Source organism: Equus quagga, chromosome 14 (assembly GCF_021613505.1).
Source record: "Equus quagga isolate Etosha38 chromosome 14, UCLA_HA_Equagga_1.0, whole genome shotgun sequence".
NCBI lineage: Eukaryota > Metazoa > Chordata > Mammalia > Perissodactyla > Equidae > Equus > Equus quagga.
Genome location: NC_060280.1, coordinates 38,895,855 through 38,913,705, shown reverse-complemented (window position 1 = coordinate 38,913,705; position 17,851 = coordinate 38,895,855). Strand labels below are relative to the sequence as shown.

Genomic DNA, 17,851 nt, shown 5'->3' with positions numbered 1-17,851 from the left:
AGCAATCACTTCGCATTTCCCTTTTCCACCAGACCCTGGCAACCACAAATCTGCTTTCTGTCTCTATGGATTTGCCTATTCTGGACATTTCATATAAATGAAATGATACAGTATGTGCCCTTTTGTGTCTGGCTTCTTTCACTTAGCATAATGTATTCAAGTTGTAGCATTCTTGTTGTAGCATTTATCAGTACTTCATTTCTTTTTATGGCTGAATAATATTCTGTTGTATGAATCATACTACATTTTGTTTATTTATCAGTTGATGGACATTTGAGTGGTTTCTAATTTTGGCTGTTAGGAATAATCCTGCAATGAACATTTGTGTACAAGTTTTTGTGTCGATTATCTTTTCTCTTGGGTACAAACCTAGGAGTAGAATTGCTGAGCCATATGGAACTCTTAATGTTTAGCTTTTTGAGGAACTGCCAAACCATTTTTCAAAGCAGTTGAACCATTTTACATTCTCACCAGCAAGGTATATGGATTCCCAGTTCCTTCACTTTCTTGTCAATACTTATTACTTTCTGGTTTTTTTTAATTATAGCCATACTAGTAGGTATGAAATGGTTTATCATTATGGTTTTGGTTTTCATTTCCCATATGGTGAATAATATTGAGTGTCTTTTTATGTGCTAATTGACCATTTGTATATTTTCTTTGAAAGAATGTCTGTTCAAATCCTTTGCTTGTTTTTTAATTCGGTTGTCTTTTTATTGTTGAGTTGCAAGAGATTTTTTTATGTATTTAAGACACCAGTCCCTCATCATACAAGTGATTTGCAAATATTTTCTCTCCTCCTGTGGCTTCTCTTTGTACTTGCTTGATGATATCCTTTGAAGAACGAAAGTTTTTAATTTTGATGTTTTTTTTTCTTTAGTTGCTTGCACTTTTGGCATCATGTTTGAGAAAACATTACTTAATCCAAGGTCAAAAAGATTTGCTCCTACATTTTTTCTAAGAGATTTGTAGTTTTAGCTCTTACATTTAGGTTTTTGATCCATTTTTAATTAATTTTCGTATATGTTATGAGGTATGGGTCCAAATTCATTGTTTTGTATGTGAATATCTGGTTGTCCCAGCACCATTTGTTGAAAAGACTCTTCTTTTCTGAGTGAATGGTCATGGCACTTGGTTGAAAATAAATTGACCATAAGTTTAAAGGCTTATTTCTGGACTCCCAATTCTGTTCTGTTAATCTATGTCTGTCCTCGTGCTAGTACCACACTGTCTTGATTACCGTTGCATTATAGTAAGTTTTGAAACTGAGAAGTGTGAGTTCTCCAACTCTCTTATTTTTCAAGATTGTTTTGGCTATTCTAGGTCCCTTGTATTTCCATAAGAATTTTAGGATGAGCTTATCAATTTCTGCAGAAAAGGCAACTGGGATTTTGATAGGGATTGCATTGAGTCTGTAGATCAGTTTGGGGAGCATTGCAATATTAATACACTGTTTCCAATCCATAAACATGGAGTGTCTTTCTGTTAATCATCTTTAATTTCTTTCAGTGGCTGTCTCGTGTTTAAGGTTCTTTTTAATGTTTGATGCAGAAGATGAATTTATTTTTTGCTATGCCCTGAAGGCAGTCACGCATCACTTAACCACAAGGATATGTTAGGAGAAAGGCATCGTTTGGCTATTTTGTCATTATGTGAACATCATAGAGTTCTTACACTTACACAAACATGGACGGTATAATCTGCTACATATCTAAGCTGTATGGTACTAATCTTGTGCGACCACTGTCGTATATGGAGTCTGTCATTGGCTGAAACGTCCTTATGCAACTCATGACTGTAACAGTCTTCTTGGCACAAGAACTAATCACATGAATGATACAGTCAGTACTTCTATATCTGATAAAGCCTGGTATATGGATTTTTCTTAGGATATATGATGAGACCTCAGGAAAAAGCCACTAAAGATATTCTTAAGGGGCATTGATGACCCTTGTAGCTATAAAGACCTGCCCTGAGAGGAATGTAGCTTCTGCAGAAATATTCTGGTGAATGTCTTTCTGAGTTTCCCTGCTGCTCAAAGATCCCAAAGATCTAAGCAATTAATATGTTCTTGTAAATTGTTCGCTTGAAATGTTAAATTACTAGACTGAAAAGGAAAATTTAATACAAATGTAGAAGTGTAACCTCTCAGTTATTCAAGAAATTTTAAAGCTGAACTTAAAATTTTCTCTGTCGCTATTCCAAATTAATCAGGAAGTGATTAGTTTTGAACTTAGCAGAACTAAATTCCACAGATTTTGTTTCATATATTTGGCTACTTTGTAGAAGATTACAGTAGAGGAGTTCATCTTAGAAGTCTCATTCTTAACTTCAGTATCCTGTCGAATAAACCATTTTCTAGTTGGGCTTATATTAATTCTTCACTGTAAAGTATGTTCAGTAAAACTGATCTTCGAGATATTTCTAGATATCAGATTGATAGACTTTAAAAATATTGATTTTTTTTCCCCCCCCTAATCTGAAGGGCCAAGTTTGAGATTGATGAGTGTTGCTGCATTTCTATATTTAATAGAGCAAACTTTATTATTTGGATGAGAATAGTCCTTGATTATGCACAATATAATTAGTATTGATTTAAAGGAAATTACTCTTATTTAATGCTGAGGAAAAGGAAAGCAAATCAAGGAGTAATTGAGTGGAACCAAGAAGAAGCAAAAAATTGACGTTGTAAACATAAGGTGCATATGTATGTATCCAATTATATAAATAAGAAAGAAAAAATGTAGGACATAGGGTGTAAGCTGAGGGCCTGATGGCAATTAAAATTTATTATATGAATGCAGAAACCTCAGTAGACTGTTTTGTTTGGAGGGAGACCTGTGTAGTAAATAGTAAAGTTTTATTTATTAGGGAAATCATTTTTTATGTTTATAAAAGTAATAAACTTAAAAATAATTCAGACAGCATAGCAACCTAACTTGTAGGAAATGTTAACGTTTTGATGTATCTAATGTCTTTTCTGTGTGTAAACAGAAATAGATATGTAGATGAAGGCATATAGAAAATTACATAGAAGTTGGATCACATTATTTGAAGACTGCTTTTCTCCCCTACTATATTTCTTAGACATTTTTGATATCTGTACACATATATCCATCTCATTCTTTTGAATGGCTATAGAATTGTGTTCTAGATGTACATAGGATTTATTCCTATTTTTTATCTTACAAAAGCAATGCATTGACCATCCTTTTACATGTGGTTGCATTCTTAAGTGAAGTTTCCTATAGAATAAATTCTTAGAATTGACAGGTCGAAGGCCAAATATACATTTAACATTTTAATAGAAAACACCAAATTGCCCTTTATAAAAATTGTAACAAATTATTGAATTAAATATAGTTATAAATAACTTTCACTGTATTCATCCATCCTCGTGAAAATATGTATCTCATTAGGTAGGTGTTCATTTTATTTTATATTGGTTGATTGAATAATTCAGTAGATGGTGACATTGAGCCTTTCTCTCTTTTAAAATGCCATTCGTGCTTTGTTAATTACCTTTCAGTGTCCTTTGCCCACTTCTCTATTGTTTTTTTTATTCTTTTCTATTGTGTTGAATAGTGTTAAGAGCTGACCTTTAGTCATATAAATCTAGTAGGTTTAGTCAGATAAATTCTAGCTTCATTCCATTAGATGAAGGACTAGATACTAAGATACTAAGATACTTCAGCCAGCTTGCTAACTTTTAAAAAATAACTTTATTTTGAAGTAATTTCATTTCCAGAAATGTTGCAAGAATAATGTAGATAACTCCTATACACTTTACTCAGATTCAACAGTTTTTAACATTTTTATCACGTTTGTTTAATTATTCTGTGTGTGTGTATACTTTTTTCTGAACCATTTGAGAGTAGATTACATACCTCATGCCTTTTTATAGTTTATATTCCTTAATATTTTAGTGCATATTTCCTAAGAACAAGGATCTTTTATTACATATCCATCAGCTTGCTAACTTTTTTCACATAGTGGCACACAAACTGATACTATGTCTAACAGGAGAGTGATTAAATGGAGAAGACTACTTGAGGCTGAAGTGTTAGGGATTAATGTGTTGGCATACGTAAACCCATTTGTACCATAGTAGAATGCTGTGGCGGAATTAGGAAACCTCGACTTAGGATGTGAGTTATTTTATCTGTAAAATGTAAAATGATGATGTTAATAGTACTTATCTATTAGGATTGTTGTGAGAATTAAATGAAATATTGTATGTAATGCTTACCACATGACAAGCGCTCTAACAGTAAGCTTTCTGTGTATGAGGAAATAAATTGTCATGGGTTACAAATATTTTTTCCTTTTTGTTTTTTTAAGAATTATTAAGGGTTTTAAAATCTTAAGTGGGGGCCGGCCCGGTGGCACAGCAGTTAAGTGTGCACGTTTCATTTCGGCGGCCCGGGGTTCACCAGTTCAGATCCCGGGTGCAGGCATGGCACCGCTTGGCAAGCCATGCTGTGGTAGGCGTCCCACATAGAAAGTAGACGAAGATGGGCACGGATGTTATCAGGGCCAGTCTTCCTCAGCAAAAAGAGGAGGATTGGCAGCAGATGTTAGCTCGGGGCTAATCTTCCTCAAAAAAAATAAAAACAAAAATAAACTTATGTGGCACATCAAAATTGTTATCCTTACTTTTTTGACTTTTGTCTTTTAAGCAAACTCAGTGAACTTTTCTACCCCAAAATGATCAATTACCTATTCATTTTTTCATTGGATATATTTATGGATTCAGTATTTTATATTTAAATCTTTGATTCATTTGGAATATATCTTGGTATAATTAAAAAAAATGAGGTGGAGACCAATTATGATTTTTAATAGAAATATAGGATATTCAAAAGTCAAAGTGAATTATTGCCTAGTAATAGTTAAATTACTTTCAGGTGTATATACTTACTGCTTTTATAAAGCCTGTTTTTTGTTATTTTGGCAAATTGTTAGTCATTCTTCAAGAATTCACTCAGACATTATTTTCTTGAGGAAGCCTTGTTTCTCTTGCTAGATTTTATGTGATACTGTCACATCCATGAATACAATATAGTCTTACTCATAGTCATATCTTCAGGACTTTCCACAGTGTCTAAATGTAGAAGTTTTTGAAAAGATGACTAGATGAGTTTGTAAACAGTACGTTAAGTGATTCTATGAAAAATGGATCCAATAAGTTGCCTGTAGATTTATCATTACAGTTGGTTGTTAAACATTGGTCCTTTCATTTTTTTTTTGTTTAACATTCTGTTTTTTGGTAATATGAACTTATGTTGAATTATCTTCAATTCTAAATTGGTACAGTTCAAAGTGTCAAGGCACTGTTATATAACAAACAAAAGAAAGAATAATCCAGGTATTGTCTGTGAGTAAGGACATGGGTGATCAGCCTTTAATCCATTGTTCTTGTATTTGCAAAGTGAGTATCTGAATTTAATTAAAATCTATTTAAGAATCCATAAAAACTTGTGTTCTTCATGGAGTATGAGTTGTCATGCATCTGGTTTGAATCATATTCAAGCATTTAGGTTTGTAAATTGAGTTTGTTTCTTTGCTGAGGAATAGTCTCCCTGAACTAATGTCTGGTGCCAATCTTCCTCTTTTTGTATGTGAGCTGCCACCAGAGCATGGCCATTGACAGATGAGTGGTGTAGGTCCATGCCTGGGAACTGAACCCCAGCTGCTGAAGTGGTGTGTGTAAACTTAACCACTAAGCCACCAGTCTTGGCCTGTAAATTGAGTTTTTTGAAGTCTATATAAACTATGTGGTAACTGTTAAGGTTTTTCTTAATTGAGAAATTTAAAGTTCTCTGGGAAGAAAGAAAGGGAGGAATCAAACATGGACCCCCAGTTTCTGGTGTCAGTCACTGGAGAGATGACATCTTTTACTGGGAAGATTTTTGGGGGTGGTGTGTAGGGTAGGGTGCAGTGGTAAAAAGTCAAGGATTTAGTTTTGGAAATACTAGTTTTGAGATACTATGATTTTTACAAGTTGAGATGTCAAATAGGTAGTTGGACATATTAACTTGAAACTTGAGAATTCTAGTCTGGCAATACAAATATGTCAATAGTGTTTTGGTAATTTCTGCCTTGGGAATGACTGATCACCTGGGGAGTGAGTATAGAATGAGAGAAGAGGGCTCAGAAACACCTTGAGATAGCACAACATCTATTTTAGAGTATGGACAGAGGATGAGGAGCCAACAAAAGAGACTAAAAAAGTGATAGTGTAGTGGGGAGAAAACAAGGAGAGAGAGGTATAGGGGATGCTAAGAGAGTAGAGTATTACAAGAATGGGGGAAATTTTTTTGTTTTTTCTGAGGAAGATTAGCCCTGAGCTAACTGCTGCCAATCCTCCTCTTTTTTCTGAGGAATACTGGCCCTGAGCTAACATACGTGCCCATCTTCCTCTGCTTTCTGTGTGGGATGCCTACCACAGCATGGCTTGCCAAGCGGTGCCATGTCTGCACCTGGGATCCGAACCGGTGAACCCCGGGCCGCCAAAGCAGAACATGCACACTTAACCGCTGCGCCACCAGGACGGCCCCAAAGAGGGGAAACTTTTGAATGATCCTGAAAAGTTTAGTCAGATCATGTTAGACAAGTACCCCTTGGAAAAGCAGCATGGCATTTCTAGATGACCTAAACTAGAGAAGTTTAGCTGAGGTGGTAGGGTGGAGCTCATATTGGAATGAGTTGAATAATGAATGAAAAGCAAGGAAGCGGCAACTCTTTTGAGAAGTATGCTTGGCTCTGCAAGGCAAGTGGTGGCTGAGTGAGGAATATGAAATTAATGGGAGAGAGACTGTGTGTGTGTGTTGGGGGCGGGGGGCGTGTTTAAAGAATGATGATCCTAGAGACTTTGCTTGCATGTTCATGGGAATGATCTAGTATAAAAGAAGAGATGAATGAGCTGCAGTGTCCGATATGGTAGCTACTTGCCACATGTGGCAATTTAAATTGATTTAAGTGAAATAAAATAAAAATTCATTTTCTCAGTTGTATCAGTCACATTTCATTCAGATGCTCAATAGCCATGTGTCTATTGGCTACCATATTGAATGGTGCAGATATGGAACATTGCTACCACTGCAGATAGTTCTGTTGGACAGTGCTGTGTTAAAGAAAAAGAAGACAACCAAAGGATTGTGATGGAGTGGAATCCAGAGGACCTGTGTGAGTGATAGTTACATTTGATAGAAAGAGAGAGACTACTTCTATTGTATGTAACAGGAGCAGACTAGAAAGATGTAGTTTTGGTGGTGAGATGCTCAATCTCTTTTTGTCATTTTCTATTTCTAAATGAAATATTTTGGGAGTTATGAGCTGAGAGTTTGTGTGTGGGGAGGCAGCAAAGGAGGGGTAGGAGAAGGAGGTTTGAAAGTACTTAGAGAAATTCACTAGAGAAGGCTAAGAGGATTGCTGGCAGTGCTGAGTCCCCATTTGCAGTTGATGATCATGAATTTATAGTTTTACCAGCTTGCTCAGTTGTGTGTCTTTCTTTACCAACACTCGGCTCCGTGTGTACAGGCATGGAGGAGGTAAATGTTTGCTCACCCTGGATCATGAATTTGCCAGGTGACTGTAACGGAAGAAGAGAAATGCAAGAGTTAAGGGTATTTGCAAGGGAGTGATTATAATAATGGTCTGTAGAATTCTAAGCCAGATGAAGGAAGTAAAAATGAGAAAGGATCAGTGTGAGGTTTATGATGAAGTCAAATAGTTTTTGCTATGGGGATACTTGATCAAGGCAGCTGAAAGGTTAAAAGGTTATTGTCATAGGATAAGGTGTCTGAATTTTGTCTTTTTTTCATGGCGGTGGGGAGGTGTGCTTTTTTTTTTTTTAATTGAGTTAATGATAGGTTACAATCTTGTGAGATTTCAGTTGTACATTAATGCTTGTCATTCATGTTGTAGGTGCACCGCTTCACCCTTTGTGCCCAGCCCCCACCCCACCTTTCCCCTGGTAGCCACTAGTCTGTTCTCTTTGTCCACATTTTTAAATGGGGAAGTGTGCTTAATGTGGTTTCTGGGAGCAGTAAGGTCAGTATCTGACCATGGGAATAGGGGCTGTGGTCAAGGGACTTTGAGAGCAAGTTGGTGGATTGGTTGTCCATGTAGATGTTGAAGTTAACCAAGAAAAACTGAGCCAGCATTCAGGTCTTTTGTGATGGAGGGAAAGTGACCAGGAGGTCAAAAAGTGACCTCAGCAAGGAGAGGGGAGAGAGAACTAAAAGGGGACTAATGGTGACTGATAAAATGAGAGAGTGTGCCACAACTAGGAGGACCCACAATGAAGAATATACAACTATGTACCGGGGGCTTTGGGGAGAAAAAGGAAAAAAAATAAAATCTTCAAAAAAAAAAAATGAGAGTGTGTGATGTGTATGAGAATTAAGAAAGGGTTTCAAAGAAAGAGTGGTGTCCTTATCCCAAACTTCAGCAGCTGATACCAGTCAATGTAGTTTAGTACTTGAGAGGAAACAGGCGTCCATGGGTTTACACATCTGGTCAATCGCTGCCTACCTAAGGCAGTCCAGTGTTTGTTCTTCAAACTCTGTCATGCAAAGCACTGTTGTTGCTTTTCATAGCTTAATTGTTTTTCTGGCATCTGGGGTTGTGGTTGAAGGGTTGGAGGGGTAGCTCAGGGTAGAGCTGTGTATAAGTATGGGTCATTTGTAGATTAGAGTAAGCCTACACACTTTTGAAAGTGCCTTGTTACTCTGCCAAAAGGTTACGAAAAGCACTGTTTTGGAGACTTAATACACCTGGGTTTGCATAAGGTCCCTACCACTGATTAGTCTCTGACCTTCGACAGTCATATAACCTCACTGAACCTAAAATTTCATCATCTATAAAATGGGACAAGACTATAGGATTTTTGTGAGGATTTGAAAAACATACATGAAGCCCTTAATATGGAGCCCAATATGTAATAAGCACTTAGTGTTAGTTGTGTGCCTTCGCCCCAGAATCTGTTAGTGTAGTGTTCTTGGTACCAGTTTTGTATAATTTCAGTTTATTTGGTACTGCCAACATTTCACTATCTTTCGGAATGTCTAAAGAAATCTTTTCTGGAAATATTTAACAGAATATTTTATTAAAACGTTCCTCTTAAGTATCACTTATTTTAATGGCCAGATTAGAATGTTTTGGTAAAATTATCCTTTATTTTGTAATAAAATAATTTTAGTTATAATCTTCTGTATTACAAGCCATTGCTGTTTGAGTCAAGAATAAAATACATTAAATAAAGCAGTGCTCACCAAGACTCCATCACATCCTAATTGTTTGGTGATTTGAGGCAGGTTTTTTTTTTTTTTTTAATTTGTAATTAAAACCAAAGGATCTGGGGCCAACCCCGTGGCTGAGTGGTTAAGTTCGCGCACTCCACTTCGGGCCCAGGGTTTCACTGGTTCGAATCCTGGGCGTGGGCGTGGCACCATTCATCAAGCCATGCTGAGGCGGCATCCCACATGCCACAACTAGAAGGACCCACAACTAAAAATAGACAAGTATGTACCAGGGGGCCTTGGGGAGAAAAAGAAAAAATAAAATCTTTTTTAAAAAAACAAAACAAAACACACAAAAGATCTGTGAAACTGCCCTTTACATACCATGAGTGCTATGAGGATCAGATGATTTCCTTATGTGAAAAGTGCACTATAAACATGGCTATATAATGTAAGCTTTGATTTTTATGTCTCATGTTTTACATCTTGATGATGTTTTGTGTTTTTAATGAGCACCTTGATATTGGACAAATAATATTTCCCATTTTTGTTTTTTCTTCATGATTTCTGCTTGAGGTTTCAGGGTCAATAGACTTAAAAATATGTGATGTTTCATAGCAACTTGTTCTCTGTTTAAATAGAGAACCGGATGGAAGTTCAAAGTGTAGATTTAATAACAGATTCACTTGTTTCTTTTTTTTAAAACAGGGCTGATGGAGTTATGAGAACAATGAACACAGAAAAACTCCTAAAAACTGTACCAATTATTCAAAATCAAATGGATGCCCTTCTTGATTTTAATGTAAGTTGATCACACAAATGCTTTTATAAATTAAGGTTTAAAAAAATTACGTCATAATCAGAATTTTTTTCTCAAGTTTTCATAGACTCTGATGTTTTTACACTGATATCCTGTTTGGCCAGGGATTTTCTACAAATGTGGTCCCAAATCAGATTACTTTCTATTTTCATAATTGTTTTAGATTTACGCTGATTTCTTGGGTGGTGCTTCTCTAGCTCTATAAATGTAAACTATACAAGCTAAAGAAAGTGATGGAGTAGTGAAGGGTTTGCTCTGAAAATCTACACTTTTTGATAATGGTTTTCAGATTTAAAAAATGAGTAAAGATTTTTTATGAAAAGCCAACTTAATATTTCACTTTTGTCTGCTTTGTAGGACTCAAAGGATGACAATTATTAAGAAATAAAAGGAAGTTCAAATACACTTGTAACAGCCTGTTATGTAGCTATTATCCAAGGGCATTGTGTTCCCTGGAATTTTTGTTTTAAATGACCATTACTTGAGCCAAGTTGTCACCTTTGTCATTTGTTTGTAATATGTTAGATGTTAGCATTTTCCAGTCTTCTTTTGGGGTTAACTATATTAAGACATTTTATTTTAGAGCTTGCAGTGCAAGTTAGTGGATGGAACTGATAATTTCATGTTGAAATTGATTTTTCTTTTAACTTGTGCTATTAATTGGTAGTCTTTAAGCTTCTTGAGGCCAGGGACCAGATCTGCTTTTTCTATGCTGCGTGCCCATTGTTAATATTGTGTGGCACATAGTGTTCAATAAATAAATCCTGTAGTTGCTTGATAGACTAGAACGAGTTATCAAAACTGTGGCCTGCTATTTGTGCTTGTATGGCTTGTGAACTAAGAGTGATTTTTTCATTTTTAAATGATTGAAAATAATTCTAAAAATATTTCGACAGGTGAAAATTATATGAAATTTAAATTCAGTGTCTGCAATAGTATTATTAGAACACAGCCAGGCTCATTGGTTTAAGTATTGTGAATGACTGCTTTTGCCATGTAATATCAGAGTTGAATAGTTGTGACAGAGACCATGTGGCCCGCTAAGTTGAAAATACTCACCATCTGGCCTTTTACAAAAAAAGTTTCCTGGGCGCCCGCTGGTGGCGTAGCAGTTAAGTTTGTGTGCTCCTCTTCAGCAACCCAGAGTTCGCCAGTTCAGATCCCAGGCGTGGACCTAAGCACTGCATGCCAAGCCATGCTGTGGCAAGCATCCCACATATAAAATAGAGGAAGATGGGCATACATCTTAGCTCAGGGCCAGTCTTCCTCAGCAAAAAGAGGAGGATTGGCCGTGGATGTTAACTCAGGGCTAATCTTCCTCAAAAAAAACAAGTTTCCTGGTTTCTTGGCCTCTAGTGTGGAAGACATAAGGGATTAATGTAACTACTGAGCTTTGTTTTGGGTTGTTTTTTTTTTTTTGAGGAAGATTAGCCCTGAGCTAACTGCTGCCAATCCTCCTCTTTTTGCTGAGAAAGACTGGCCCTGAGCTAACATCCATGCCCATCTTCCTCTACTTTATACATGGGATGCCTACCACAGCATGGTTTTTGCCAAGTGGTGCCATGTCTGCACCCGGGATCTGAACCAGCAAACCCCAGGCCGCTGAGAAGCGGAACATGCAAACTTAACTGCTGCGCCACTGGACCGGCCCCCTTGATTTGGTTTTTATAGAGAGAGGGTCCAACTATGAAATTTTTTTCCACTTAAATATTGTGAGCACCTTTATAAAATTACGTTTTCTTTTGATTGTCTGTATTGTACTTCATTGAATGTAACAATTTACCTGATTCTTCTATTATAGTTTTTCTGTTTTTTTGATCCAGAAAATAAATGGGAATAAAACAGGAGGGTAGGACACTAAATACTTTGTGTGTGTATTAGATAATGTGTGTATCTATACATTTATAAGTCTATTTCTATAGGGTTAATGCCTAGAAAAAGAATTTGGTGGTTCAAAGAACATAAACATTTAAATTTTTAAAATATTGCCAACTTACACTTCAAAAGGGTTGATCCAGTCACTTGTCAACAGGTACCTGTTTTTCTTGATCCTTATCAGCACTGAATAATACCTTGGTTTTGATTATTTTGATACCTACTAGTCTGCTGCTCAAGAAAGGATAGTCCAGCAATTTAATTTGATTATTATATTTTAATTTACCTGATAGTGAAGTTAAACTTCTTTTTATATGTTGTTAGCCATATGTATTTTTTATTTTGTGAATTGTTTCTCATTTGCTTTATTAGAATTCTCTCTCAGTAATGGAAATTAACCTTGGTAGATATTCTGCAAATATTTACCAATTTGTTACTTAGCTTTCAACTTCATGCTTATGGTCTTTATACCTAACAAGTTAATTTTCATGTGCCAAATATTCGTGTTATCTAAAAAAGAATTTAAAGTCTTTTTGGTTTATCCCATTGATTCATTCCTTGAGATAAAATTACATTTCTAGTATTCTTGATAGATGAATAAGTGCTATTTTTTGTTACAGCATAATTCACTAATAATAAATATTGATCATTTATGTGTAAGGTACTGCACTAGACTCTTTACTCTCGGTATATCATTTAATTCTCTCAGTAACCATATGAGGTAGCAATATTATTATCATAACCACTTTGAAGGTGAGTGAGTTTGTAATATTGAGAAAAGGTATACTTTTTTTTTTAAAGTGTCTTCTGTCTAGCTTAGCTCAGTGCTTTGGTGATGGTAGTAGCCATTTAACAAATCCTTTTTGATTTAAAAATATTTAGTAAAATCCTTCATGACATACAGTCGACTTCTACCTAGAAATGGGCTTTCTTTTGCAGTTAGAAGTGTTTAATGTTGAAATGAACTTATAATTAAAAGACTTAAGATAAAGCCTAGGAATTTCAAGAGTTAAAGATTCTTTTGTTCTCAATTACTTATTTCTGAACTAAATTGAATGTTGTAGGATATTTGTTTGCTGGTGCCTCTTACGTAAATCGCAACTCTTTGATTAATTTTTCTTTGAGGAAGATTGGCCCTGAGCTAACATCTGTTGCCAGTCTTCCTCTTTTTGGTTGGGGAAGATTGTTGCTGAGTTAACATCTGTGCCACTCTTCCTCTATTTTGTATGTGGGATGCCACCACAGCATGGCTTGATGAGTTGTGTGTAGGTTGGCGCCTGGGATCTGAACCCACAAACCCCTGGCTGCTGAAGTGGAGTGCATGAACTTAACCACTATGCCACCAGGCCCTTGATTAAATTTTTTGCACTATTTATTTGGCTGTAACTCTGATTGTAAGAAATAAATGTCTTTTTCTCTAATACACTTAAATGTTTGAATTTACTGTATTTTACTTTGAAAGAAGTCATTGTCATTTAAAACATAAGACAAGCTGATCTTGTTTTCTGATTTTTCCCCAGGTTAATAGCAATGAACTTACAAATGGAGTAATAAATGCTGCCTTCATGCTCCTCTTTAAAGATGCCATTAGACTGTTTGCAGCATACAATGAAGGAATTATTAACCTGTTGGGTAAATATTACTGCAGATTAATAACATTTTATTTATTATCTTGCGTCATACAGATAAATAATATTGTCTGAGTTGTTACTTAAAGCTACCTAAAAATTCATTGAGATGTATTTATTCATTGTAACAATTTGTTGGGAGAAGAGAATTTTAGACCTGATTATACATGCTAAGGTGATTAAATATTTATTTTTACAACGAGAGTGTTGTGCTAGATGAACTTTATATTTTTGAGATATATCTGGTTTTTTCTATCAGTTTTATTATTTTAGAAATACAAAAATTCCTTAAAAATTGAGTTCAAATTTTTGTCCCAGAAAAATTTGATTTCCTCACAGTTTACTCCATAGTGAAGTTTAATTGTAATTGATAGTTTTTCTAAATTTAATTTTAAAATTGATAATTACTTTAAATGCATTAAACATTTATTTTTAAGGATGCTTTTTACTTTTGGGGCATTTTAGGAATGTGTGGTGCTTTATTGTATCTTAGGTCTTTATGGAATGCAGTTAATTTTGCCTAGAAATGCTGATTTTTTTCAGTGGGATTTGGTTGGAATAGACAAATAACAGTCTGCAAAGAGTACCAAAATTATAAAGAGTCAGATGTCAAATGTGTTTACTCTAATGTGCCTGTTCTCCCCACCCCTTTTTTTTTTTTTAATTTATTTAAATTTGTTTTTCATAGGTTTGGGTAGCATGAACTTAAATCAGGGATCTTTAATCCATGGAGATAGGAAAATTGGGCTTATTTTTTCACAAGTGAAAAACAGAGATTTTCTTTTCTACAAAGCTTTGGAAAGCATAGTCTTCTACCCTATGATTAGTATAATTTAATTTCTTTACTGCTGTTAGTATATTAAGTTTAAATTTGTTTTCCAAGTGACATTTGGACTTCGTAAAGTTGCCATCTTTGCTAATATATCATCAGTAAGAATATTTGGAAGTAGAAGTTAGTAATGTTGTAAATGGTAAAGTGTGATATATATTAACATGCAAATACATATCTAGGGAATTCTGAGGGAAGAAATATTGTAGAACAAACTATAGAAATATGCATAAAGTCAAGTAATTTTTCTAGTTTTAATATAATAGCATCTCTATTTTAGTTAGCTTTAAATATCAAAGCTAATTTAACACTGGTACTTTTCCTGTAGGGTAGGTGTGTTTTCCGAGTTACCTGTATGATCTCTTTGGAGCTAATACTTCACCTTTTTCCTTTTCAAGTGTTATATTTTGATGTGAATAAAAGTATTTTTACATCTACTTTTGGCAGAAAAATATTTTGATATGAAAAAGAACCAGTGCAAAGAAGGTCTTGACATCTATAAGAAGTTCCTGACTAGGATGACAAGAATCTCAGAGTTTCTCAAAGTTGCAGAGGTAAACTATCTTTAAGTGATTTTATCTCTTAACTTTCTTTTTGGTCTTTAAGTATAGATTTTAAATAAGTCAGTCATTATCCACATGAAAGAAACGTCTTAAATATAGTAAGGTATTTATTCAATCATATCAGTATGCTGTATTGAATTCTGTGTTATGGTATGAATATGATATGGTACTGAATAAAATATATCCTGTATACTTAATTCAGTATTGAATATTGAAAGGTAATCTGTTTTTAAATTATTTCTTTATAAAATTAGGTAGGTGGGACACAGTGGTGGCACCAGGTTTTATGTTTGGAAGTCCATGTATTTTAGAAGATTTATTCTGTTAAATGTGGTAAAGAATATTCGATGTTAATGTAAGTCTCTTTCCTCCGGTGAGACCCTGCAACTGGAGCCACAGGGTTCAAAATGTTTTGTTCTCCTACAGAAGTGAATTTAGTGTATTCATTATTTATCATTGATTATGAAAATCATGAATATAGTTTATAGAATAATCTAATTTTGCAAATCTGTTTGAAAAATAATTTTCTGAAATTGTCACAGAAGGTAGTTGTGGTAATGCTTGCAGGCCTTGTTTTGCTTACACAGAGCCAGCTCTTAAGTGTTTTTGTTTTCCTTTTCTCTACCCTCAGCCCATCACCACCAGTGATGTCTTGCTAGGATAATTCTGGAAGATGACTAGGCTATAATTGATCAATTAGATCAAAGTAGTTAATCTGGAACTAGCAAGTTGGTGATTCTCACTCTTATTTCCATAGCAATATTTTATCCTGTAGCAGATGGAATAGGATAGAACAAATGATGAGACCTTTGAAGAAAATAGCTTTGTGCTGTTGATCAGCTATTTTATAAAGTCTACTGAAATTTATTTTGGATTTAAAGTATCTCTCAAGAAGATTTGGCCTCACATTCTTTTCATTTGATAGTTATAGTTACTGACTTATGTTTTAAGCCCTTATTTACCTCCAGATCTCCTGGTCTTACCCTGAGATGGAATAGACCATGCGCTCCATGTGATCTGAGAAATAGGAAGACTCCCTTGACCTAAAATGCTTTTTTTGAGGCTGTCTTTGGGCTTGCAGTTTCATTATGAGACCTTAGTTCTTAGAGTAAAGGCACAAGTAACCTTTTCAAATGTGTTTGAAGGAGACAAATTTATCATTAGTGATTAGCTGTTAAGATCTTAATATGAACTATTTTATCAAATTTTCTACTGATACATTCTCGAACTGGCCCTCGAGAAGTTGAGAAACGGAAGAGAGAATGATTAGAAGATGAAACAGCCACAGGGTGGGAAAATAATTTTTTGAGTGCTGGAATAAGTAGGAATGGTTTTTATCTTTTTTGATGGATTGCCTAGTGCCTAAACATCATGAAAGTGTGCTGGGATTGCTTTGTGGGGGTAGTTATATCCTGGTTAGATATCACTTGGCACTTGTATGAACCCTGCCCTACTTGAGTGAACATAGGTTTTAAAAATTGTTATCTATGGTGATTTTTTAGGGAAAGCATACTTTATGAAGAAAGACAAAGTCATTGTCGTCAGGTTTGTTCCTTAACTTCTTTTTATGCCCCAGGGAACTTGTTCATGATCAGCCTTTCTCATTCTTGCCATAGTGTTTTTATTGTATGATGCGTAGAAGTGATGGAGTTTTCAGATTGTGACAAGGTAGCTTATATAGGTGCTTAGAAGATGTAGAGATGTTAACTTAAGAGTCTTGTTGAATTTCCAACTCTGGTTCCCCTCCTGTTACAACTTTCACAGCCATCAAATAATATCTAAGCCCTTGGAAATACTGAATAATATCTTTAGAGATTACGTATTACTCTGATTTTAAAGAAGTCTATCTAAAATATTGTTCATAGTACTAGCCATAAGTGTCATTTTCTAAATTTTATTTATAAAACATCTTTATATTTTTATCTGTTAAATACAATGCTCCTTCTTCTTACAGCAAGTTGGAATTGACAGAGGTGATATACCGGACCTTTCACAGGTAAGTATATTGTTATAATACCAATTCACTGTCTACTATGTACCGCTAGGTGTGAAAGGCACAAGGTGAATAAGAATGCAGCCCCTGCTGTCTAAGGAGATCAGTGTAATATTTCTTGACAGATTTTAACATTTTCATATGTTGCTGCTGATTGTTCTAACGTTATGGCAGGATAAAATGATCTCAGCTTTTATATTGGTGGAGCTAACCATGACTATATTATTCCTTTAGTTTATTTGTTTTAAACTCTTTTTTTTCCCCATCATCATTGTCAAAAATAGAAAAAAGAAAGAACTGAACTTGGAGAATGACATTTTTAAAAGAAATTTTTCACTGTACTATTGGTGGAAAATTATTTTATGCAGAATTTATTTTTCCTGTTTCAAACCTTCCACCTTGGCTGTTTGACTCAGGTAGAAGTATTAAATAGAATTAAACCTCAAAACTTGATTTTGGATTTAAGAGAGCAGGCTTAGTCCGTCTAAGTTTGAGTCTGGGGTGTGCTACTAGTTGGCTGTGTGATTTGGGGAAGTTACTCTATGCTTAAGTTTCATCATCTCTAAAATGGAGATGTTACAATACCTACCTCATAAGGTGGTTGAGGGGATTAAATGAGTTAGTACCTAAAAACGCTTAGAGCATTAAACACTTAATATTAGCTATTATTATATTTTTATCATCATCTTCTTCAAAACAATTCTAGGAAAGAAACTTTAAACCTGCAGGTTTTTTCTGTTTTTTTGTTTACTGAGTATTAAGAATGAAAGTACCTGGCATAAACTATCCTTTTAACACTTGTGTCAACTCTCTCCTTAATAGTCGACACCTTTTTTACCTTGTTTTAAATTGTTCTGGGATGTCTTTTAAACACCTCCTTGTTAATGGTTCTTATTGT

The 17,851-nt window shown here is 34.9% G+C and overlaps 1 protein-coding gene across 10 annotated transcripts in view; it reads left to right on the top strand.

Moving 5' to 3' along the window:
* The window catches only part of PICALM (phosphatidylinositol binding clathrin assembly protein), a 105,887-nt gene that overhangs the window by 43,588 nt on the left and 44,448 nt on the right, over positions 1-17,851 (top strand). For all 10 annotated transcript variants that reach the window (XM_046637518.1, XM_046637515.1, XM_046637514.1 and 7 more), the window contains exons 5-8: positions 9,954-10,047; positions 13,461-13,572; positions 14,845-14,951; positions 16,915-16,956. In XM_046637518.1, the coding sequence (XP_046493474.1) occupies positions 9,954-10,047; positions 13,461-13,572; positions 14,845-14,951; positions 16,915-16,956 (355 nt within the window). The remainder of the gene's footprint in view (positions 1-9,953; positions 10,048-13,460; positions 13,573-14,844; positions 14,952-16,914; positions 16,957-17,851) is intronic.